The 26782-nt window shown below is 43.4% G+C and overlaps 1 protein-coding gene across 1 annotated transcript in view; it reads right to left on the bottom strand.

Annotated features, from left to right (window-relative positions):
* myo7ab (myosin VIIAb) overlaps nt 1–26193 on the bottom strand; it is a 117429-nt gene extending 91236 nt beyond the window's left edge. The window contains exons 1-5 of the mRNA XM_034177677.1: nt 25927–26193; nt 14216–14325; nt 5088–5152; nt 3890–4003; nt 725–877 (exon numbers count right to left, since the gene is read on the bottom strand). Of these exons, the coding sequence (XP_034033568.1) occupies nt 725–877; nt 3890–4003; nt 5088–5105 (285 nt within the window). The 5' untranslated portion in view covers nt 5106–5152; nt 14216–14325; nt 25927–26193. The remainder of the gene's footprint in view (nt 1–724; nt 878–3889; nt 4004–5087; nt 5153–14215; nt 14326–25926) is intronic.
* Nucleotides 26194–26782: the final 589 nt, after the last annotated feature.

The following is a 26782-nucleotide window of genomic DNA, read 5'->3' as shown; positions in this document are numbered from 1 at the left end:
ATGTTTTGTAAAGAAAAATGGTCCAAAATACCTTCAACCAGAATCCAGACTCTCACTGGAAGCTATAGGAAGCATTTAGAGGCTGTAATTTCTGCAAAAGGAGGATCTATTAGATATTGATGTATTTTTTCTGTTGGGGTGCCCAAATTTATGTACCTGCCTAATTTTGTTTAGAGAATTATTGCACAGTTTTTGTAAATCCTATAAACTTCATTTCACTTCTCAAATATCACTGTGTGTGTCTGCTATATGATATATTTAACTAAAATTGCTGATCCAAACAACCAATGATTTATAAAGGAAAATCATGAAAATTATCAGGGGTGCCCAAACTTTTACATACAACCGTACAAATATGTCAAAAAAAGCAGCAGCTCTCAGTGGAAATGTGACATAATTTGTTTTGCATAAACTCCACGTGAGACAACAAAAAGCACAAGGCCCGCTGAAGCGGTTACACAGAAAAGTATTTTTGCAGCACCTCAGCAGATCGGGCATTAATTAATGATTTGATCTTGATCCTTGAAACCAGCCAGTTTTTTCCCACATCGTGGTCCTAATGTCATATAAGCCTGCAGATTAAAGACTGAGTTGTGGGACTTTCCTTGACTGACACATTTAAAGTGAACCCAACTTCAGGTCAACAAGGGTAAACATTCCCAACATTCATCAAAACACCTGGAGGACGTTAAACCCGAATGAAAGTGTCAAAAGGAGGACTAACATAGATGACGTGTTCGTAGTAGCGGATCAGCAGGTTTCGGAGGATGCCAGCCTCGTTGAGGTCGCCCAGCCGGATCATGTCCTCCACGCCGTGGACAGAGGTCGGGTGCATGGGCTTGATGTTGGTGGCGTTCTGCGGGCAGATCCAGTGTTCCTGCAGGAGCGGGTAAAGACTGAATGACAAAAAGATACAGTATATCTGTGATCTCAGAGGCAGAGCAATCAATAATCACCATAAGGCCATAATGATGGTCAGAGGTGACCATTCACAGTAGACATGAACATCAAAGTAATATTGGACTTTCAGTTATTTTAATGAATGTTCTTTTTCTGCAGTACAACATACAACTTTAAAAGAGGAGGGAAAAAAAACAAAACAAGAATTTCGTACAACTCCAAGATAATCTGTCCAAACAACTGTACATACGGTACGTAGCAGGTATTGGCAGGTGAAGTCACTTTTCGAGGTTTGCAGTCACCCTCACCTGATTGGTTCAGATTCTCAGAAACAACACTAGGAACCACCAGGACATGAACTGGAAGCTGCTGAAACGTGAAAGTCTCCGCCTCAGCATGAACTGAGAGGCTCCCTGAGAGCTCCTGTTCTAAAATCAACATCTTCTTGCTCAAATACAGTTTGCAGCTGACCAGATGGACAAAGTAAAAACCTGGAGGGACTTTTTGTGGGCAGATAGTAGTAAGTAAGGAAACTTATTTCTATAGCTCCTTTCAAGATAAAATGACAAAGGGCTTCACAGTAAAATAAAACAAAATAGTAACAGAAGTTAAAACAGCAGCAACACAAATGTACAGGTGGGTCTTGAGCTTCTCTTTAAAAAAAAAATTCAAGAGTCCACAGAACAGATGCAGTGGCAGTGCAGTCCACAGTTTGGGAGTCACAACCTCAAACGCATGGTCTCCTTTGGTCTTCAGCCTTGACCAAGGGACAGCCAACAGGTTCTGGTCTGAGGACCTCAGAGACTTGCATGTTGTATAAGGCAGCAAGAGTTCACTGATGCAGATGAGGCAAAGATGGACTTAGTCAGTCCCAATAACCAGAGGCACTTTGGAGGGTTAAAGGTGAAGCATCAACCCAGCATGGTACCAACTCATAAGCATGATGGTGTTAACATCATGGTCTTGGGGATAAACGCCCAAAATATCAAACAACCAGTTAGACGTTTGAAGCTTGGACATGACTGGGTATTCCAACAGGACCACAACCCCAAACAAACATCAAAGCTGGTTGTGGGATGGATAAAGCCTATCTGGACAAAAACAGCTGGACTGAGAAACAGCTTCCACCCGGATGTAGTCAGTCTGCTGAATTGCTCCCCCAATAAATTTTTATTTGCACACACATACACTCTTTTCGTCACTCTGCACTTTCTTGATTATTGCTGCAATGACCACTTTAAGCCATTGCTGCTATTGGATGGTGCATCCGGAAAGTATTCACAGCGCTTCACTTTTTGTTATGTTACAGCCTTATTCCAAAATGGGGTAAATTAATTTTTTTTTTTTAAAAATCTACACATAATACCCCATAATGACAATGTGAAAAAAGTTTTGGGAAATTTTTACAAATTTATTAAAAATAAAAAACTAAGTGTCAATCCTGGATGAAATCCTTCAGTCCTGACTAGTCTCCCAGTTCCTGCTGCTGAAAAACATCCCCACAGCATGATGCTACCACCACCATGCTTCACTGTAGGGATGATGCCTGGTTTTCTCCAATCATGACACATGGCATTCACACCAAAGTTCAATCTTTCTTTCATCAGACCAGAGAATTTTGTTTCTCCTGGTCTGAGAGTCCTTCAGGTGCCTTTTGTCAAACTCCATGTGGGCTGCCATATGCCTTTTACTAAAGAGTGGCTTTTGTCTGACCACCCTACCACACAGGCCTGATTGGTGGATTTCTGCAGAGATGGTTGTCCTCCTGGAAGGTTCTCCTCTCTCCATGGAGGAATGCTGGAGTTCTGACAGAGTGACCATCGGGTTCTTGGTCACCTCCCTGACTGAGGCCCTTCTCCCCCGATTGCTCAGTTTAGACAGGCGGCCAGCTCTAGGAAGAGTCCTGGTGGATCTGAACTGCTTCCATTTATGGATGAAGGAGGCCACTGTGCTCATTGGGACCTTCAAAGCACCACAAATGTTTCTGTTCCCTTCCCCAGATTAGTGCCTTGAGACAATCCTGTCTCAGAGGTCTACAGACAATTCCTTTGACTTCATGCTTGGGCAAAAATCTAAAAAACAAAACAAAACAAAAAAAAAAACTTTTTTCACATTGTCATTAAGGGGTATTGTGTGTAGAATTTTGAGGAAAAAAAATGACTCCATTCTGGAATAAGGATGTAACATAAAATGTGGAAAAAGTGAAGCACTGTGAATACTTTCCAGATGCACTGTACATTGTGAAATATTGTACACAGGTTTTATGTTATTTTTATTTTATTTTCATTATTTTTTATTTGCTTTTATGTTTGTCTTAGCTTACGTTTAGTTAAAATGTTACACAACAAAACAGACCCGTGAAACTGTATCATTATGTTATGTGGTTAGAATGACAAGGTTGAGTCTGCATCTGAACATTAAACTTTTGAAATGTCCTTCACAAGTTCTGACCTCAACCCAAAAGTCGGAACACTGCAAGCAACCAACAAATTTAAATAAACTCTACCAATCCTGCCAAGAAGAGTGAACGCCTATCCAATCAGGAATCTGCAAGTGGCCACGACGATCAAATGGACAAAAGTCAAACCTGTTTCAGGATATTCAGCTAATTATCAGGTGTGCTGTATGTATAGATTTGACCAGATCGTCATTTCAGAAAACACAAAATAAAACTTGATCAACATCTTCATGTTTTTTTGTATGTTGTACAATAATCCTGCACAGTAAAAAAAAAAAAAAAAAAAACATTCAGTGAAACCACTGAAAGCCCAACGTTACTACAAGTACGAATGACCTCTATGTCCAGAATGGGTGTATGTAAACATCTGAAACACCTGTAAACACCTGTAAATTGTAATAATAAATAATAAACCCTGGAACATTGAGGACTTCACTGAATTGCTCGTTACTTTTTTAAATGTCTTTATGCCTGCTGGGAGTTTTTGAAAACAACCTGTTATGTTCTTTACACGACGGATCAAAAACTCACCCGGCCTTCATCATCCAGAACCTGGATCTGCCCCGAATCACAGAGTTTAACGACGGCACCCACAGGTACCCCAAATTCTCTGCGCATGTTAAGGTCCAACCACACATAGTCGCCCTGAAGTCCAAAACACAGCTGCAGTTACAGGTACAACAACATCATAAAGTGACATAAAAAATAAAAATACCCAAACATAAACACGTTTTATTACTCCTAAAACAATACCCAAACATAACGCTTTATTATTCCTGAAAAATACCCAAACATAATGCTTTATTACTACAGAAAAATACCCAAACGTAACGCTTTTTTACTACTGAAAAACGCCCAAATATAAACACTTTATTACTTCTGAAAAATATCCAAAAATAAACAATTTATTACTACTGAAAAATGCCCAAACATAAACACTTTATTACTACTGAAAAATACCCAAACATAATGCTTTATTACTACTGAAAAATGCCCAAACATAATGCTTTATTACTACTAAAAATTACCCAAATGTAATGCTTTATTACTACTGAAAAACATTCAAACCAAAAGTAACGCTTTACTACTGAAAAATGCCCAAACATTTTATTATTACTGAAAAATACCCAAACATAATGCTTTATTACTACTGAAAAATGGCCAAACAAACCCTTTATTACTACTGAAGAATACCCAAACAAACGCTTTATTACTCGTGAAAAATACCCAAACGTAACGCTTTATTACTACTGAAAAATACCCAAACGTAACACTTTATTACTACTGAAAAATGCCCAAACGTAATGCTTTATTACTACTGAAAAATACCCAAATATAAACACTTTATTACTACTGAAAAATGCCCAAACACTTTATTATTACTGAAAAATACCCAAAATATATCCTTTATTACTACTGAAGAATACCCAAACATAAACGTTTTATTACTACTGAAAAATACCCAAACATAACGCTTTATTACTACTGAAAAATACCCAAACATAACGCATTATTACTACTGAAAAATACCCAAGTATAACAAGCAGACCCGGTACAATCTTTTAAAACAGTAGTCACAAGAATAAACTGCCAGTCAAAGGTAATAATGCCAACTAATCTTGAAAACAACAGATAAAGGTTTATACTTCTCTTGTTTTTTTTTTTTTGGGGGGGGGGGTGCTGTGAAATCCAAGTAGTGATTAAAAATTTGTTTCACGTTGTTGCCTACCTGCTGCAGAATGACCATGGTTCAGACTCTGATTGATTCCAGGACATCAGAACTCAACTTGTGGACTCTGTCATAGACACTAAAAAATGTCACAATGAATCCAACAAATTAAAAACAAATTGCATAAACAAGTAAAAAAAAATGTTAAGTATACAATCAAAAAGCAAGTAAATTGCTTCTGATCAAGTGTATTTGAATAAACTCATGACAAAAGCAAAGGTGGTCTGTTTGGGAGGTTCAAGCCCCACAGTGCTTATTACATCAATGTCAGCGTACATCTCGGATCATTAAGTCATCCTTCCCCGCATGAGCCAGTAAGACATGCAAGAAATTAATTTAATGTTTAAGGTGTAAAATTTACTGACGTTCAGTTTCCTTGAATGTCTGTCTTTTCAATGTAGTGGTTGCCAACAGAGAGCTGCAGCTGCCTTAATGCTTTGCTCATAGGTCACCTAAAGTTAAAGGGTTGAGTAAAGATTGTGCATTTTTAAACTGTAATTGTCACTCGGACAGGCTTTGAATTTTTTATTTTTTATTTTTAGTTTAATCCAGCTGGTATTTAGGAGAACTGAGTAACGTTTTCACGGGTATAACGGCTGAGCTAAAGGCCACCAAATGCTGAAAATGGTAAAAAAAAAAGTTTTATAATTTTCAGGGTCTTGATCCAGAACTTGACCACCACAGGGACACTGTACCTTGTGATCAGAAGGTTTTGAGTTACTTGAGCTGAGCTTCGATAGTGAACTGAGCAAAGAATCTCCATCATCCTATTCCCAGGGTTCTCTGAGAACCTGGTCTACTCTTTGATCCTTCTGTGAAAGTGTCCACTTTGTCCTCACAGCATGTGGAATTACTTCAGAACTACAAACCATCAGAACAAATAGACTATTTTCCTCCAACAAGAAACAAATACAATTTTTTTTGGTCCCTGATCTACAGAAGTACCCCATCCACTGCAGGAACCTAAGCTGTAATTTTGACAGGGGACTTACTTGTTCTGAACATTTTGATATGCAACACTTGGACACTATATTGTATGTAAGAACCTGAAGAGGGGGAATTACTGAAGATATGGTAACATGACCTGGACACACCTGTGAGTCATTGGACCACAGAGGATTGAAGGTCTGACATTTGGGTATTTCCTAGCACCAGGATGTAAAGGGGAGGAGCCTGCAGTGCTGCGATTAGTAGTAACTGGTCATAACGAAAACCACATTTATCTCAAACTGATTCCACTGTGAAGTGTCCCGCAGTGAGATGTTTAATAAAGATCAATGAAAACTGAAACACACAACAATAAGAAGAATTAAGTTGCCAGTTCAGCTGCGTTTATCACACAGTGAACTATAGATGGCGACAGAATGAGGTTTAACCAGCTGTGAGTGGACACTCTGGCAACTGAGTGCCGCAGGACTCAGGATCTAGTCCCGGCTGTGGAAAAGCATCTTCAGATATCAGAACCATTTTAGTCCCGTCTCCATGTTAACGTTTCCTCTGTAGTGCAAACATCATGACCAGGGGGGGCAGCGTTCCCCGAGGAGAGGCGGAGACTCACACGACTTGCCCTAAAGCGGCACCAATCACAACAACAAGAACCCAGATTTCAAACAACAACATGTTTCTCGGAACACCAACAACCTAAAAAAAAGTGTTTGAAGCAGTAGACTTGTGACCAGCAGGGCATCAGTTCAAATCCCAGCCAGACCTGAAACTGAGGACCCTGAAGCAAGATCTGGAATCCCCAACTTTCTCCCAGTGTGCGGTTACATTGTGTGTGTGTGTGTGTGTGTGTGTGTGTGTGTGTGTGTGTGTGTGTGTGTGTGAGAGTGAGTGAGAGAGTGAGAGCGAGGGAATGTGAGGCATCACTGTAAAGCACTTTGACCATGAAAGTGATAAAAACAGTCTATAAACAGACATTTGGTCAACTTGAAAATTGGAATTACATTTAAAATACACTTAACCAAAGAAATAATGAAGTAACACAGGTTCTGGGTACACAAACACTTGCGTGATAAGGAGGAGCAATGTGTGTGGGCGGGGCTATGTTTCAGTGTATTAATGATTCATTAGTGCTGAAATAAGAAGATTAACATTGTGTCCGAGTGAAAATCAAAGGAATGTGTCGATAAATTCCTTTAGCAAGCAGCTCGGACAGACAGACACACACACACACACACACACACACACACACACACAAAAGAAAATGTACGGTTCATAGGTTCTTATCCAGAACCCCAGGGTGCCAATTTGATAGCTGTCCCAGAACACAGAGACCCTGGGATGAGGACTAACCTGACCCCTCCCGAGATCCACAGAGGGTCTTCTGGTAAACTTGGCCAAAAACATGATTTCAGGCAGATGATGGATCTTAGATCACTTTCCCAAAAGGACATTTTTATTGCAACTATTACTGACTTCCGTGTCATCTGCACTGTGGCAGAACAGCGCCCCCATCTGCACATGGCACTGGTGGAGGTATGTGCTCTGTGAGTGCCCTCCATGGTTAACTAGTGTTATACGGATGATTATTTGGTACAAAAACAGGATCCATGAACGGTTTTTGAGGAGCAAAGATGGACAAAGTATCTCCTGATGTGTCAACAAATACACTCAACAAAAATATAAACGCAACACTTTTGGTTTTGCTCCCATTTTGTATGAGATGAACTCAAAGACCTAAAACTTTTTCCACATACACAATATCACCATTTCCCTCAAATATTGTTCACAAACCAGTCTAAATCTGTGATAGTGAGCACTTCTCCTTTGCTGAGATAATCCATCCCACCTCACAGGTGTGACATATCAAGATGCTGATTAGACACCATGATTAGTGCACAGGTGTGCCTTAGACTGCCCACAATAAAAGGCCACTCTGAAAGGTGCAGTTTTATCACACAGCACAATGCCACAGATGTCGCAAGATTTGAGGGAGCGTGCAATTGGCATGCTGACAGCAGGAATGTCAACCAGAGCTGTTGCTCGTGTATTGAATGTTCATTTCTCTACCATAAGCCGTCTCCAAAGGCGTTTCAGAGAATTTGGCAGTACATCCAACCAGCCTCACAACCGCAGACCACGTGTAACCACACCAGCCCAGGACCTCCACATCCAGCAGGTTCACCTCCAAGATCGTCTGAGACCAGCCACTCGGACAGCTGCTGAAACAATCTGTTTGCATAACCAAAGAATTTCTGCACAAACCGTCTCAGGGAAGCTCATCTGCATGCTTGTCGTCCTCATCGGGGTCTCGACCTGACTCCAGTTCGTCGTCGTAACCGACTTGAGTGGGCAAATGCTCACATTCGCTGGCGTTTGGCACGTTGGAGAGGTGTTCTCTTCACGGATGAATCCCGGTTCACACTGTTCAGGGCAGATGGCAGACGCAGTGTGGCATCGTGTGGGTGAGCGGTTTTCTGATGTCAGTGTTGTGGATCGAGTGGCCCATGGTGGCGGTGGGGTTATGGTATGGGCAGGCGTCTGTTATGGACGAAGAACACAGGTGCATTTTATTGATGGCATTTTGAATGCACAGAGATACCGTGACGAGATCCTGAGGCCCATTGTTGTGCCATACATCCAAGAACATCACCTCATGTTGCAGCAGGATAATGCACGGCCCCATGTTGCAAGGATCTGTACACAATTCTTGGAAGCTGAAAATGTCCCAGTTCTTGCATGGCCGGCATACTCACCGGACATGTCACCCATTGAGCATGTTTGGGATGCTGTGGACCGGCATATACGACAGCGTGTACCAGTTCCTGCCAATATCCAGCAACTTCGCACAGCCATTGAAGAGGAGTGGACCAACATTCCACAGGCCACAATTGACAACCTGATCAACTCTATGCAAAGGAGATGTGTTTCACTGCATGAGGTAAATGGTGGTCACACCAGATACTGACTGGTATCTCCCCCAATAAAACAAAACTGCACATTTCAGAGTGGCCTTTTATTGTGGACAGTCTAAGGCACACCTGTGAGGTGGGATGGATTATGTCAGCAAAGGAGAAGTGCTCACTATCACAGATTTAGACTGGTTTGTGAACAATATTTGAGGGAAATGGTGATATTGTGTATGTGGAAAAAGTTTTAGATCTTTGAGTTCATCTCATACAAAATGGGAGCAAAACCAAAAGTGTTACATTTATATTTTTGTTGAGTGTATATAAGAATATTACTGAAATATTTCAAAAACAACGTTCCTCACAGAAAGATTGGAAGGAATTTGCATTTTTCTCCCTCTACAGTGTATAATATCATTAAATAATTCAAGGAATCTGGAGGAATTCCACTGCATAAAGGGCAAGGGGGCAAGCCTAAACTGAACACCCATGATCTCCGATCTTCAGGTGGCAGTGCATCAAGAACAGTCATTCATCAATAGCTGTTATACCGTGGTCAGCGAGAATTCCATGTCTAACTGGCGTGCATTATTTTCATGTATACGCATACATAGTTCGGCAAGTTAAGTCACTGTAATATCACTCCGCTCTGGTCATCACAATAGCAACGCGCAAATCAGTTGGTGCAGATCAGCTGTGTTTTGACAGGTGAATGACAGAAACAAAACATGGATTTACAAGTGAATTTCAATATTTTTGGCCAAAATAAAACGTTTGAGGAATGGGAAGAGGAGGAGAGCAAATGAGAAGAACAGCAAAAGCAACGGCATAAAGATTTTTTTCAAGATCTTTTCAAGATGGCGCTGTTGAAGCAGCCTGTTACTTCAGCTCTGCTCCCTCTTTTTCCTACTTTTGCTATTTTTTAATACTTTTTAATGGTGCTTATTTGTTTTTATTTGCAGTGGGTGGTACCCTGTGCAAGTATGCACATGGGAAACCCACTTTTGGTACTTTTGTGATCATCCTTATGCTGCTTTCTGCACTTTTTGAGGCAGCGCGGGGAAATCCCTGTTTCCAGCTCTGGACAACCCATTGTTTATAGCCGGGATCAGCTGCTTGGACTAAGAGACTCAATGTACAGTGGGCCGGGTCCTCGCTATGCTGAGCACCCGGACGTATCTGCAGACATTCGGAAGAAATGTAGGGACTGCAGGGGCGGGCGAACAAAGCAGAGAAGGACTTATATTCCGTCTGTGGTCATGGGGAATGTAAGATCTCTCCGCAACAAGACCGAGGAGCTATCAGCACTAATATGTTTCCAGAGGCTGTATAAAGACTGCAGTCTCAAGTGCTTCATGGAGACGTGGTTGGATGAACATGTACCGGATTCTTTAATCAACATGGATGGCTTCACACTCATCTGCGCGGACAGGACGCTGGCGGAGAGTGGAAAAAAGAGAGGAGGGCTCGCCGTTTATGTGAGTGAGATGGTGCAGCACAACTCATATTTACATGAAGGAGCAGATCTGCTCCTCGGAAGTGGAGCTACTCGTGGTGAGCATGAGGCCGTACTATCTCCCACAGGAGTGTGGAAGTGTGATTACGCTCTGCGCGTATATTCCTCCCTTTGCAGACGCCGCCGCTGCCTGTGAGCGGATTCACAGCACAGTCACATGGCTGCAGACGCAACACCCACGCGTGCTCTTCCTCATCACCGGAGACTTTAATCACGCCTCCCTCTCTGCCACCCTCCCCACATTCACCCAGTACGTCACGCGTAAAACCAGGGACAATAGATTACTGGACCTTTTTTATGCTAATGTGGAGGACACTTGCACCTCTGCCCGCCTCCCCCCGCTGGGACGCTCTGATCACAACCTCGTCTATCTGCTCCCCCAATACACACCCAGGGTGAGAAGAGAGCCAGTGCAGAAAAGGTCAGTGAAACTCTGGACTGAAGAGGCCACTGAGACGCTGAGTGACTGTTTCAGAACCACAGACTATAGAGCTTGTTTCAAAACTCTTATGGTGAAGACATCAACGGCCTGACCCAGTGTGTCACTGACCACATGAACTTCTGTGTGGAGAGCACTGTGCCCACCCAGAGGGTACGGTGCTTCCCCAACAACCACCCCTGGGTGACCCCCGAGCTGAAGGCCCTGATGAACCAGAAGAAGAGGGCTTTCAACTCAGGAGACAGAGAGGAGCAACATAGAGTCCAACAGGAGCTCCAGTGGAAGATCCGTGCAGCCAAGAAAGTGTATGGAGAGAAGATGGAGGAGCAGCTGGCCTGGAACAACGTCAGAGACGTGTGGAGATGCCTCAAGACCGCCTCCGGATTTGGGCAGGGTGCCAGCAGGACTGCAGATGGGGATTCTCGGTTCGCAGAGGAGCTACTGTTTTGGCTCCTCCACGCCTGCCCCCCCCCCCCCCGGCTCATGGTCCTCCACATGTCTCCAGCAGCCAGCCCTCCAGTCCCTCTGACCCCCACCTTCTTCCCCCTGGTCACCTCCACAGCACCCCGGACCTGCCCCCCCCCCCCCCCGCGACTGTATTCAGCACCAGCCCACCTCAGCTAACACCCCAGGTCCCCCCTCCCCCTACCCCCTTACTGTAACTCCAACCGAGGTGAAAGGCCAGCTCCTGCAGTTGAAGCAGAGGAAAGCAGCAGGACCTGATGGGATCTCCCCGAGGCTGCTGAGGACCTGTGCAGATGAGCTCTGTGAGGTCCTCAGCCACATCTTCAACATGAGCCTCAGCCTGGGGGTGGTCCCCACCCTATGGAAGACTTCTTGTGTGGTCCTGGTTCCCAAAACACCGCACGCCAAGGAACCAGCCCACTACAGACCAGTTGCCCTGACCTCCCACCTCATGAAGACCATGGAACGGCTCATCCTGTCTCACCTCCGCACCGTGGTGAGCGACACCCGGGACCCACTGCAGTTCGTTTACAGGCCCAACATCGGGGTAGATGACGCTGTCATCTACCTACTGCAACGAGTGCTCACCCAACTGGAGACCGGAGGGAGCACTGTTAGAGTCATGTTCTTTGGTTTCTCCAGCGCCTTCAACACCATCAGACCGGCACTGCTGTGGGGGGAAACTGGAGGACGCAGGTGTGGAAGGACACCTTGTTGCCTGGACCATCGACTACCTCACTGACCGCCCGCAGTACGTGCGGCTGCGCGGCTGTCAGTCAGACTTCACCTAAAACACAGACAGCTGCCACCTCCAGAAGTTCTCTGATGACTCGGTCATTGTGGGTCTGAGGGGAACGAGCTGGAGTACCGGTCGGTCATCACAGACTTCGTGGACTGGTGTGAGCGCAACCACTGGTGTCTCAACACCAGTAAGACAAAGGAGATGGTGATCGACTTCAGGAGGAAACCACCACCTCACCCACCGGTGAACATCCAGGGGGAGGACATAGAGACTGTGGACAGTCTCAAATACCTGGGTGTTCACCTCAACTTTTGTGTTTTCTTAAGAGCTGACGTAACGTGAATTTCTCCTCTGTGAGATCAATAAAGTTTATCTTATTTTATCTTATTTAACATCGGACGAACTGGACAAGATTGAAGACGGGAAAGAAGAAGAGAACGGTTGCTAAGGATGAAAATATCTTGAGACTGACATAAAATAGTCCCTAATACTTACACATTTTTATCAAGTTCTGTTAACTTAAATATTTGTGTGTTAGCTCACTGTGTGGGATCATGGTATAAGTGGATTAAACAACTCGAATGCACTTCGCGGTGTAGACTCTGTGTTGTGCATTCAAACCATATAATGCACAGCTTCGAGTTGTTTAATCCTTACATATAACCACATGGGCAAGGGATTACTTTGGGAAACTTTTGTCAGGCACTAAAATACAAAGTTACATTCACAAATGCCACTTTATTGTGCAAAAAGAAAACTTATGTTAACCTTGATCAGAACTTTGCTTGGCTCTGAGGCATCTGGGCTGGACTGTCCCAGAGAGGAACTGTGTACTGTAGCCAGGCAAATCAGTATTCCAGATCTTTTTTTTTGGAAGAAATGACCGCTGCGTCCTCTGGACCAAAGACAAAAAGGACCATCCAGACTGTTATAGCACGAAATCTAAAAGCCAGGTCCAGGGTCTGTCCTGGTCTGGGGTTGTGTCGGTGCCCTCGGCAAAGGTTATTTACACTTCCGTGATGCAGCATTAATTGAGAAAAGAACACTGAGATTTTAGAGCAACATATGCTATCTTCAAGATGACATTTTTTCAGGGACGTCCATGCATTTTTTTAATAAAACAATGAGAAACCATATTCTGCACACATTACAAAGAATGTACAGAAGAACAGGGTATGGGCACTGGACTGAAGAGGATGCGGGTCCGGTACCCTGGACCCGACTTATCTCACGACACCCTGCCTGTGGCCAATGACTGTGTGCTAATTTCAATAATGCATTTTGTTTATGATGCTATTCTGTTTTTCCTGTTTCCTGTTTCTTCAGCTTTGTAAAACTTTGCAATTGGCCTAAGCTGTGGGCCACCCCTTTGAGTCTGGTCTGCTTGAGGTTTCTTCCTTAGTATCATCAGAGGGAGTTTTTCCTTCCCACCGTTGCCTGTGTTCTTGCTCTTGGGGTTGGTAAGGTTAGACCTTACTCGTGTAATGTACCTTGAGACAACTTTGTTGTGATTTGGCGCAATATAAGTGAAATAAACTGAACTGAATTGGACGGACCTGCCTGCAGTCCTGACCTGTCCATAATAGAGAATTTGTGGAGAATTTTGAAAAGAAAAATGCAACAACGGCTTGACACCTCGCAGGAAGAAATGGACAAAAATATCAAAATATATAGTATCTGAAACACTTTGTTTAGTGTCCACAAATCCAAAATGTCTTAAGTATAAACGTAAAAATCACTGGGATTTTTTTTTAATTTGTATTTTTTTTGTGGTTTCAGGTTGTGTAATTCTCTGAAATACTGGAAAATGAGTCAGTAATTTTTATTATTTTTTTATGCAATGGCCAGCAGTCCTCGTTCTAAAGCTTTGGCTGCTTATTGAATCAGGTCAACTAAAGTTAATTTGTTCCAACAGTAACAACCTGCAGCACCTCCCACCCTGGTATTGGATAAAAAACAAAAAATGCGCACGCACGCACGCACGCACGCACGCACACACACACACACACACACACACACACACACACACACACACACAGACTTAATCTTCAACCTCTAATCTGTGTGTGTGGCCGTCTCCAACATGGAGGCCGTGCTGTGGACTCGTTGACTCACATGGCAGGGATTCAGAGCTGAAGGCATCCACAGGCTGGAAACCGTCATCGCTGCACGACCAGCTTCCACAGTCTGGTTTCCATGTTGTCCAGGATTCTGACCGTCACTTTCTATAAACAAAGACATAACATTTTTGGTTGGTTTTGACTTTAGAACTGAGGGTTGGATGACACCTGTTATCTTAAACCTTAAACATGAACCACTGGATGGTGGAAACGGTTGCCGGTGGACAATGTGAGCCGAGCATAATGACCTGGCAATCATTTTCAGGCCCATATGGTCCAAGAGGCCCACTGGGCTGCTGCTTTTTATTTATTTATTTAACCAGGAGGTCCCATTGAGATTAAAACCCTCTTTTTTCAAGGGAGACCTGGCCAAGACAGGCAGCAACATAAAAGTTGCTGCCTGTCTTGGCTGATGTGAAGGCTGATGCGTTCCATGCGTCCTCTTGCTTGCCTCTACTGGTGGTTGGCTCTCACTGCGGTATTGTATCACTTCCTGTTCCGGAGCACAGCGGTGTTTTTCTGTATCTGTTAGCTGTTTAATCTGCGCAGTTAGATTGATCTAGTTATCTAGATTACGATTTGTTTCCCAGTGTAATCTTTACGTGCCTTAACTAAAGCACTCCTTCTGCTGAATCACCTCTAAATTATTTACACATTATTCACTTTGCGTGTTTTTAGGAATCCGCTAGCTTAGCGTAGCTACTAGCTCTTAGCCGATTTAGCATGGCGGCTTCTCCTGTCTCTCCCGCACTTTTCTGCTCTGGGTGTGAAATGTTTAGTTATTCCTCGGCCTCCTTTAGCAGTAACGGTACTTGTAATAAGTGTAGCTTATTCGTAGCTTTGGAGGCCAGGCTGGGCGAATTGGAGACTCGGCTCCGCACCGTGGAAAATTCTACAGCTAGCCAGGCCCCTGTAGTCGGTGCGGACCAAGGTAGCTTAGCCGCCGTTAGTTCCCCCCTGGCAGATCCCGAGCAGCCGGGAAAGCAGGCTGACTGGGTGACTGTGAGGAGGAAGCGTAGCCCTAAACAGAAGCCGCGTGTACACCGCCAACCCGTTCACATCTCTAACCGTTTTTCCCCACTCGACGACACACCCGCCGAGGATCAAACTCTGGTTATTGGCGACTCTGTTTTGAGAAATGTGAAGTTAGCGACACCAGCAACCATAGTCAATTGTCTTCCGGGGGCCAGAGCAGGCGACATTGAAGGAAATTTGAAACTGCTGGCTAAGGCTAAGCGTAAATTTGGTAAGATTGTAATTCACGTCGGCAGTAATGACACTCGGTTACGCCAATCGGAGGTCACTAAAATTAACATTAAATCGGTGTGTAACTTTGCAAAAACAATGTCGGACTCTGTAGTTTTCTCTGGGCCCCTCCCCAATCGGACCGGGAGTGACATGTTTAGCCGCATGTTCTCCTTGAATTGCTGGCTGTCTGAGTGGTGTCCAAAAAATGAGGTGGGCTTCATAGATAATTGGCAAAGCTTCTGGGGAAAACCTGGTCTTGTTAGGAGAGACGGCATCCATCCCACTTTGGATGGAGCAGCTCTCATTTCTAGAAATCTGGCCAATTTTCTTAAATCCTCCAAACCGTGACTATCCAGGGTTGGGACCAGGAAGCAGAGTTGTAGTCTTACACACCTCTCTGCAGCTTCTCTCCCCCTGCCATCCCCTCATTACCCCATCCCCGTAGAGACGGTGCCTGCTCCCAGACTACCAATAACCAGCAAAAATCTATTTAAGCATAAAAATTCAAAAAGAAAAAATAATATAGCACCTTCAACTGCACCACAGACTAAAACAGTTAAATGTGGTCTATTAAACATTAGGTCTCTCTCTTCTAAGTCCCTGTTGGTAAATGATATAATAATTGATCAACATATTGATTTATTCTGCCTAACAGAAACCTGGTTACAACAGGATGAATATGTTAGTTTAAATGAGTCAACACCCCCGAGTCACACTAACTGTCAGAATGCTCGTAGCACGGGCCGGGGCGGAGGATTAGCAGCAATCTTCCATTCCAGCTTATTAATTAATCAAAAACCCAGACAGAGCTTTAATTCATTTGAAAGCTTGTCTCTTAGTCTTGTCCATCCAAATTGGAAGTCCCAAAAACCAGTTTTATTTGTTATTATCTATCGTCCACCTGGTCGTTACTGTGAGTTTCTCTGTGAATTTTCAGACCTTTTGTCTGACTTAGTGCTTAGCTCAGATAAGATAATTATAGTGGGCGATTTTAACATCCACACAGATGCTGAGAATGACAGCCTCAACACTGCATTTAATCTATTATTAGACTCTATTGGCTTTGCTCAAAAAGTAAATGAGTCCACCCACCACTTTAATCATATCTTAGATCTTGTTCTGACTTATGGTATGGAAATAGAAGACTTAACAGTATTCCCTGAAAACTCCCTTCTGTCTGATCATTTCTTAATAACATTTACATTTACTCTGATGGACTACCCAGCAGTAGGGAATAAGTTTCATTACACTAGAAGTCTTTCAGAAAGCGCTGTAACTAGGTTTAAGGATATGATTCCTTCTTTATGTTCTCTAATGCCATATACCAACACAGTGCAGAGTAGCTACCTAAACTCTGTAAGGGAGATAGAGTATCTCGTCAATAGTTTTACATCCTCATTGAAGACAACTTTGGATGCTGTAGCTCCTCTGAAAAAGAGAGCTTTAAATCAGAAGTGTCTGACTCCGTGGTATAACTCGCAAACTTGTAGCTTAAAGCAGATAACCCGTAAGTTGGAGAGGAAATGGCGTCTCACTAATTTAGAAGATCTTCACTTAGCCTGGAAAAAGAGTCTGTTGCTCTATAAAAAAGCCCTCCGTAAGCTAGGACATCTTTCTACTCATCACTAATTGAAGAAAATAAGAACAACCCCAGGTTTCTTTTCAGCACTGTAGCCAGGCTGACAAAGAGTCAGAGCTCTATTGAGCTGAGTATTCCATTAACTTTAACTAGTAATGACTTCATGACTTTCTTTGCTAACAAAATTTTAACTATTAGAGAAAAAATTACTCATAACCATCCCAAAGACGTATCGTTATCTTTGGCTGCTTTCAGTGATGCCGGTATTTGGTTAGACTCTTTCTCTCCGATTGTTCTGTCTGAGTTATTTTCATTAGTTACTTCATCCAAACCATCAACATGTTTATTAGACCCCATTCCTACCAGGCTGCTCAAGGAAGCCCTACCATTATTTAATGCTTCGATCTTAAATATGATCAATCTATCTTTGTTAGTTGGCTATGAACCACAGGCTTTTAAGGTGGCAGTAATTAAACCATTACTTAAAAAGCCATCACTTGACCCAGCTATCTTAGCTAATTATAGGCCAATCTCCAACCTTCCTTTTCTCTCAAAAATTCTTGAAAGGGTAGTTGTAAAACAGCTAACTGATCATCTGCAGAGGAATGGTCTATTTGAAGAGTTTCAGTCAGGTTTTAGAATTCATCATAGTACAGAAACAGCATTAGTGAAGGTTACAAATGATCTTCTTATGGCCTCGGACAGTGGACTCATCTCTGTGCTTGTTCTGTTAGACCTCAGTGCTGCTTTTGATACTGTTGACCATAAAATTTTATTACAGAGATTAGAGCATGCCATAGGTATTAAAGGCACTGCGCTGCGGTGGTTTGAATCATATTTGTCTAATAGATTACAATTTGTTCATGTAAATGGGGAATCTTCTTCACAGACTAAAGTTAATTATGGAGTTCCACAAGGTTCTGTGCTAGGACCAATTTTATTCACTTTATACATGCTTCCCTTAGGCAGTATTATTAGACGGTATTGCTTAAATTTTCATTGTTACGCAGATGATACCCAGCTTTATCTATCCATGAAGCCAGAGGACACACACCAATTAGCTAAACTGCAGGATTGTCTTACAGACATAAAGACATGGATGACCTCTAATTTCCTGCTTTTAAACTCAGATAAAACTGAAGTTATTGTACTTGGCCCCACAAATCTTAGAAACATGGTGTCTAACCAGATCCTTACTCTGGATGGCATTACCCTGACCTCTAGTAATACTGTGAGAAATCTTGGAGTCATTTTTGATCAGGATATGTCATTCAAAGCGCATATTAAACAAATATGTAGGACTGCTTTTTTGCATTTACGCAATATCTCTAAAATCAGAAAGGTCTTGTCTCAGAGTGATGTTGAAAAACTAATTCATGCATTTATTTCCTCTAGGCTGGACTACTGTAATTCATTATTATCAGGTTGTCCTAAAAGTTCCCTAAAAAGCCTTCAGTTAATTCAAAATGCTGCAGCTAGAGTACTGACGGGGACTAGAAGGAGAGAGCATATCTCACCCATATTGGCCTCTCTTCATTGGCTTCCTGTTAATTCTAGAATAGAATTTAAAATTCTTCTTCTTACTTATAAGGTTTTGAATAATCAGGTCCCATCTTATCTTAGGGACCTCGTAGTACCATATCACCCCAATAGAGCGCTTCGCTCTCAGACTGCAGGCTTACTTGTAGTTCCTAGGGTTTGTAAGAGTAGAATGGGAGGCAGAGCCTTTAGCTTTCAGGCTCCTCTCCTGTGGAACCAGCTCCCAATTCAGATCAGGGAGACAGACACCCTCTCTACTTTTAAGATTAGGCTTAAAACTTTCCTTTTTGCTAAAGCTTATAGTTAGGGCTGGATCAGGTGACCCTGAACCATCCCTTAGTTATGCTGCTATAGACGTAGACTGCTGGGGGGTTCCCATGATGCACTGTATGCACCACTCTGCATTTAATCATTAGTGATCGATCTCTGCTCCCCTCCACAGCATGTCTTTTTCCTGGTTCTCTCCCTCAGCCCCAACCAGTCCCAGCAGAAGACTGCCCCTCCCTGAGCCTGGTTCTGCTGGAGGTTTCTTCCTGTTAAAAGGGAGTTTTTCCTTCCCACTGTAGCCAAGTGCTTGCTCACAGGGGGTCGTTTTGACCGTTGGGGTTTTACATAATTATTGTATGGCCTTGCCTTACAATATAAAGCGCCTTGGGGCAACTGTTTGTTGTGATTTGGCGCTATATAAAAAAATTGATTGATTGATTGATTGTCTATAAGAGTCTACAAACTGCCCAAAAGACGGGACATCAACCCATGGCAGGTTACTTCCCTGGTCAAGTTGGTGCCCATTTCCATCTGGGTGAGCTGCGCGATGCAGACGAAGGGTGGAGTGAATCAAACTGACTTCTCTAGGTTGGTAGTCAAAGTCCTAGTCCACAGAGCCACCTGCAGGTTTGTTGGGAATTTTGCCCGATTCTGAGAAATATTGATGAAGAAACTGTTCATTGCCAACTGCTGTGGTGAAACGTGTCAGCTGTAAAGGCTGACAGTGCCACCCGCTTTGGTGTCATTACGTGCCAACTCACTGAAATTTCAGGAACCTCCCCAGATCACCTACTCAAATTTTGTTGGAAAAAAGTTTTAATTTTAGATCTACTACATGTTTCTACCTACCATGTAAAATATTAGCTTTTAATTCCTCATACCAGTTGTTTAGGGGAAAAATATTTAAAGAAACCACATGTGGTAAACAGCATTTTTCCAACTTCAGGGGCTTCTAATTTTACCAAGGAAGCTGATACTGCAAATATTTACTAAGTGGCACCTAAGATTTTGAATTATGAGGTCAGTCAGCCTCTGAGTTGGATATTTTTCACTCTGTAGGACACTTAAGATGTTCTTTTGTCCAAAATGAGCTAAAATAAGGTGAAACCAGCCTTCCAGAAAACATGCAACAACTTAGAACTGAATCCTCTTAATACAGTAATTATAAGGTTATCATCTATTCACAGGCACATTTTTGGAAGGATAACAGACGACAAGTTATAAAAGTTCTAACATAAGCCCTGTTCTCCAAGTGGTCTAAAATGGGTCATTTTTGTCCCCTGATCTGACTAAAGGTTGCATTATATAACATTTGTCTCTTGACCAAATTAAACCCTGCACCTTAGTATAAAAATACAAATACAAACTTTTTACAAATTTTCACATGATGTTCAGAATCTTATAAATGTGACGTGAAACTCTCCAGGAAAGAAAGATATACAGTTGAATTTTATAGTCTGACATAGATCATTTGAGACGGTGGCATTAGATTGCCTCTCGGAAGCACAAACTCAGTTTTAGGAAGCCAAAGACAACAATTTTGCCCAGTTGGTATGAACAAATTGCAGGAGTCCAGTGAGGCTGAATTATATTCTTATGAGATTTTATGGAGTTCAGGCCATCAGAGGACTGCAGATTTGTAACAAAAAGCCATTACATGCCGTTGACCAGAATTCAGCTAACTACAGTATATGGAGAAGCAACCAACTAAGAGGAGCTCCTCGAGCCTCTGTGGTGCAGGTAAAATAGATGTACATAATTATTACTTTTGTAAGTGGTCACGTTAAATTAATTTGGTAAAATAAAACTTTACATCACTTTACAAAAATAATGCCAACTTGATATGTTAGTGCACAGCTGTTTCTTCCTATATCTGAACTGTGCAAAGGCATTGGGCCCATCAAGCCACTTGGGGGCCCCAAAGCTGAATGTTCAGCCTTATTCCACAGAGTATAAGTGTGCTACTGCTTTATAAATAACACTGGTTATTTATAATACACAAGACTGTGATGTTAAATATACTGATCTAATAATAATAATAATACATTTTATTTGTATAGCGCTTTTCTGCACACTCAAAGACGCTTTACAAACCAAAAGAAAAGGATAAAAACGCTAAGAAAAAGCACATTAAAAATCAGGGCTGTACATTAAAAGCTAACTTAAACAGATGGGTTTTGAGTTCTTTCTTGAAGGAGGGGAGGTCGGGGCAAGCACGGAGTGGTTGGGGCAGAGAGTTCCAGAGGGTAGGGGCAGCGATGGAGAAGGCTCTGTCTCCCCAGGTTCGGAGCCTGGTCCTACAGGGAAAGGACAAAAGGTTTGTGTCGGAGGAGCGGAGAGAGCGTGATGGAGAGTGGCGGTGGAGGAGGTCAGTGAGATATGTGTGGGCCAGGTTATGGAGGGCTTTGAAAGTGATCAGGAGGATTTTGAAGTGAATGCGTTGAGTGATGGGGAGCCAGTGGAGGTTTTGTAGGACGGGGGTGATGTGTTCTCGAGTGCGGGTGTGGGTGAGGAGACGGGCAGCAGAGTTTTGTATATACTGTAGTTTATTGAGTATTTTGGAAGGTAAACCATAGAGGATGCTATTGCAATAGTCGATTCTGGATGTGATAAAAGCATGTATAAGGGTTTCAGCAGCGGAGAAAGTGAGGGATGAACGGAGACGTGCGATATTTTTCAAGTGGAAGAATGCAGTCCGGGTTATTTGTTTAATGTGTGGGTCAAATGAGAGGGTGGGGTCGAGAAGGATTCCAAGATTGCGGACAAGGGGGGATGGAGTGAGTGTAGTGTTGTCAAAACAGAGTGAAAAATGGGTTGATTTTGTGATGTTTTTAGGGACGATGATGATGATGTCTGTTTTGTCAGTGTTTAATTTCAAGAAATTGTGTTGCATCCAAGTTTTTAACTCAGACAGGCAGTGGGTGAGGGTGGAGTGAATGTTAGGGTTTATGGATGTGGTGGAAATGTAAAGCTGTATGTCATCAGCATAACAGTGGAAGTGGAGACCATGATGACGGATGATACTTCCGAGAGGGAGGATGTAGAGAATGAAGAGGAGAGGACCAAGTACCGAACCCTGGGGAACACCTTGAGATAGGGGGGCTATGGAGGAAGCGCAGCGGTTAACGTGGATGAACTGTTGCCGGTTTGTGAGGTATGATTGAAGCCAGGAGAGGGCGGAGCCGGTGATGTTGAGGGAGGTCTTGAGGCGAGACAGGAGGATGGAGTGGCTGATGGTGTCAAAGGCAGTGGTGAAGTCCAGGAGAATGAGAATATTGAGATGGCCGGAGTCAGAGGAGAGGAGGAGAGCATTGGTGACTTTGAGAAGAGCTGTTTCAGTACTGTGTTTTGGACGGAAGCCGGATTGGAAAGGTTCAAATAGACTAACGGAACTGAGGTAGGTTTGGAGCTGATCAGCAATGACCCATTCTAGGATTTTAGACAGAAAGGGAAGGTTGGATATAGGCCGAAAATTGATTAAGTTATCGGGGTCAAGACCAGGTTTTTTGAAAATGGGCGTGATAGCTGCCAGCTTGAGAGACTGTGGAACAGAACCAGAGGACAGTGAGGAGTTTATGATCTTTGTGATCAGTGGAGAAATTATGGGGAGACAGGTTTTAATGAGGGGGGAGGGGATGGGATCCAGGGAACAAGTGGGGGTTTTAATGCCAGATAGTATTTTTGTAAGCTGAACAGGGGAGATTTGTTTGAAATCTGAAAGCTGATGTTTGGGACTGAGGGGAGGAGGGTCTGGAGGGGGAGTGGGAACAGAAGGTTGAGGGAACTGTAAATGGAGTCAATTTTGGACTGAAAAAAGGATTGAAAGCTATTACATTTGGTGGTAGTGAAGGATGAAATGTTATTGGGTTTAAGGAGTGTGTTAATGGTAGAGAATAGAGATTTGGGGTTATTGGAACCAGAGTGGATGTGATTGGAGTAGTAATTAGACTGGGAAGAATTAAGGGCGTCTTTGTATTGTTGCAGGTGATCTTTGTACATTTGTTGTTGTGTGGGCCGCCAGAAGAGGAGGTACTGCTGGCCCACCACCAGAGGGCGCCCTGCCTGAAGTGCGGGCTTCAGGCACGAGAGGGCGCTGCCGCCACGGACACAGCCGGGGGTGACAGCTGTCACTCATTATCTCTTGACAGCTGTCACCCATCTACACTTCATCATCCCACTCCATAAAGACCGGACGTCATCTCCACCTCGTTGCCGAGATATCGTCTACCTTAGGAGGTAACCTTCTCAGCCTGCATATCCAGATAAGTGGTTACTCAGACACTGCACGAGTGTGTGTTAGAGGTGGAGGTGGAATTCCCACCGTTGTTGTTACTGGGTGTTCACACACCCACATCTGATTGTCTCTGCTCCTCGCCAGCAGTACCAGATCCGACACGCGGAGACAGTGGCCACCTGGGGTGTTCGGGATTTGGCGGCCCCAGTATTCTCCAGGTTCGGTGGCGGAGGAAATCGTGTGGTTCCGGTTCTTCTCATCACAGACGTCCTCTATCCTCGAGCCTGTCCACACGTCACCTTTGCTAATTGACTATTGTACATATTCTGTAATCTGCTGTGTTTGGTTGTGCTTTTCACAACAGTAAAGTGTTCATATTTGACTCTTTCATTGTCCGTTCATTTACGCCCCCTGTTGTGGGTCCGTGTCACTACACTTTCACAACATTTGTAGATGAACAGTCAAACCAGATTTTTTTGTACAGTCTCTCAAGCTGGCGCTTGCGGGATTTCATTTTATGGAGCTCGGGGGTGTACCAGGGGGCAGTGTGAGTGAAGGAGACTATTTTGGTTTTAGTTGGGGCAAGTTCTTCAAGGCAGGAGGAAAGAGTATTATTATAGTGGGTGACCAGTTCAGAAGGATTTTCAGATGATGGAGGAGGGGAGGCGGATAATTTAGTTGTGAGGACAGAGGAAAGAGCAGCAGGGTTGATGGATTTGAGATTACGGAAAACTATTGTACTTTTTTTTTGGTGACAGTAAGGGAAATATTAATGTTAAATGTGATGGCAAGGTGATCTGAAATGTGCAGGTTATGGCTTGCAAGGTTATGGATTGTGACACCGGTAGCATACTAGATCCAGGATATGGCCTTGAGAATGAGTGGGAAAGTTTACTAGTTGAGTGATGTTGAAGCAGTTGAGAAGGTCCAGGAATTCAGTGGCAGATTTGGAATTGATATTGTCAACATGAAAATTAAAGTCACCAAGCAGAAGGATGGATGATGAGATGGCACTTATTTGGGTCAGGAGTTCAGTGAGTTCTGAGAGAAGGAGGGTTGGGCTTGTGGGGACGGTAAATTACAACAGTGACCAGAGGTGAGGACCAGAAAATTTAAAGCAATATGGTCAAAAGAATGAAAAATTGGGAGTGATATGGAGTGACTTATGTCCTAGTTTAAATAACTGCCATGGCCTCCGCCTCGCCCTTCAGAACAGGGGTTTTCAATGTAAGTGAATCCAGGGGGTGTCACTATATTTAGGGAAAAGTAATCCAGGGGTTTGTGCCAGGTTTCAGTTAAACAGAGGAAATCCAGTTTATTGTCCGTGATGAATTCGATTAGGATGAGGCCCTTGTTTGTGAGAGAGCGGGTATTGAGGAGAGACAGTTTCAAGTGGCGTGAGTCTGTGTGATGGGAGCAGCGAGCGAGAGGACGGAGATTGGTCTGCTTCACGTGTGGTTTGTTGTGATGACGTAACCCAGAAGTGGGCGAGCGTGAGACCAAAATGAAGGTATAGCGTTTGCAGATGAAGTGTGAAAAGAAAACATACGACCAGAGCCACGATGTGGAGGACGGGAGGTGCGGAGCCGTCTACTGGTATATTTACTGTAACGCCTAAATAGATCCTTGTTATTTGATTGGTGGTTTGTATGTCACCTGATGTGGATCATTTGTACCATTGCCATTGTGTTCCATTTACTGTGCAGTTTTTGTTCTATATGTTTTGTGCCGCACGCGCTCACACTAACGGCGACGGCACTTAGCTTAAAAACAAACGTGGGGTTTGTTTTATTGACGTGTTTATTCTTATAACACAAAAAACAACTGAAGTACACCATAAGCCATCTGGAGGCATTTGCAGTATTCGCTGGGACGTCTCTACTTGAAGTACAAGCACTGTCGTATTAAGAGCTCTGCAAATTTGTCACAATTTTTCACTGGACTGAAGAAAGCACATGGCAGTCTGTACACAAAAGACGTCAGTATACAGCATCAGGTACGGACGACATCGTCAGGATTGTTAGGCGTTATATAAAACAAATAATGAATGTTTTTTCATTCATGCAATGGCTAGAGTGTTGAAAGATGGAATGTTCCATTCAACGTGGCGCACTCATAAACCTTCACTATTTGTATACTAAACTAGTAGTTTGGTTTATGTTATACAACTTTATGTTTACTTTAAAAATACAACATAAGTATTATTTTTAGCATTGCTTTGTTTGTAAAATAGATGCTGGTTTATTGTATTTTTATTTCTGTTTATTATGTGCGACAGCCAAACAAACAGTAACTGATCCAAAACAGCCCTGTAGGAGTCGGAGTGTTACCTACATGTAAAGTTCCTTACTAACTCCAATATTAGTAGTATTCTTACACGGTTTTTTTTTTTTGCTTTTATTGTTTGCACATTGATATGGATGTAAGTAAATAACAGCCTCATTTATTATCTGTTGATCTTGGGCTTGGCCCACTTCATTTACTTACCTAATTAACAGACGTAATCTGTAATAGGACCTAGTGTGGAAGAAACCACTCAAACGGGGGAAACCTGATTAAAGTACCTTTTGTTTTCACCCATTTATTAAATACAGATCACGTCCCACCAGGTTCCCAGAAGAATTTTGAATATCAGCTTAGAAAGTCAAAACAAATCCTCAAATTTTACAAACTGGAACCAAAGACAGACGTTCCACAGTGAACGTGGTGTCAGAACATTTGACAGTTCTGCAGCCGAGGTTTCTTGGTTCAGGACGAACAGCTTGGTGCTCTAAGAGGCTTTGGACTAAAGCAGAACTGGGGCCTAAAAACCAAATCCACATCCACCTGCCCCACTTACCCTCCACACAGGCTCCTCTTCCTCGGGGTCTTTCCAACCTGGGGTGACCCGTGCAGGCGTGAGTGGGTCCAGACGGTCAGCTGCTGCTGCTGCAGGACTGAAGATGTGGATGCAGGACAAAGGTTTCCTCGTCTGTCCTCCCTCCAGGCTTTACTCAGGGTCAGTTCAGTGACTCTGCAGCCTCCCTCACGCCGTCTCATTCATGGCTGCTGATCCTGATTAGCTGGGGGCGGAGCCTGTTGGCGGCAGATTCAGAGTCTAGCTGGGGCGAGCGGGGGGGGGGGCAAGTGGTACTTTTCATTGGTAACATAGTTATACAGCTTCACGATGAAGTGGTATGGAGGAATTTTTTTTTTTTTAAAAGAAAACATGAATGTTCAGCTACAATTGTATGGCTGGGGGGCCTGGCTGCCTTTTTGTTTGTCTTTTGTTTTTCCTTCCAGGTGGCTTGCATTTGGGACTGAGTGGCTGTGTAGCTGAGTTTATCAGGACCTCACCCTGATCACCTGCGGCTCCTCAGGACTCACAGCTGTGGTGCATCTACATGGATTGGAACATGGTGGCATTTAAGACTGGAGTACACAGTGTGTATTTGCCAGAGACTCGACCTTGTGACCAGACGGGTGAGATCGTCGTCTCAGAGCCATCTCATCATCAGTGGATGCAGAGAACGTCCAGGTTTGATGCATGGTCTGTGAAAGAGGAGGGGGTGAGGTCTCACGCTCGTCAGCACACTTCCTGAGGTACGTTAGATTTTGTGACTAACATTTATACAGTCAGTAAATGTGGTGTCCCTCACACCTTTATTATATTGAGCTGTATGTTGGTCGTTTAAATCAGCTTCCACTGCAGTGGA

Source organism: Thalassophryne amazonica, chromosome 9 (assembly GCF_902500255.1).
Source record: "Thalassophryne amazonica chromosome 9, fThaAma1.1, whole genome shotgun sequence".
In the NCBI taxonomy this organism is placed as follows: Eukaryota; Metazoa; Chordata; class Actinopteri; order Batrachoidiformes; family Batrachoididae; genus Thalassophryne; species Thalassophryne amazonica.
The sequence above is the reverse complement of the archived record's forward strand: the minus strand, read 5'-3'. Positions and strand labels throughout refer to the sequence as shown.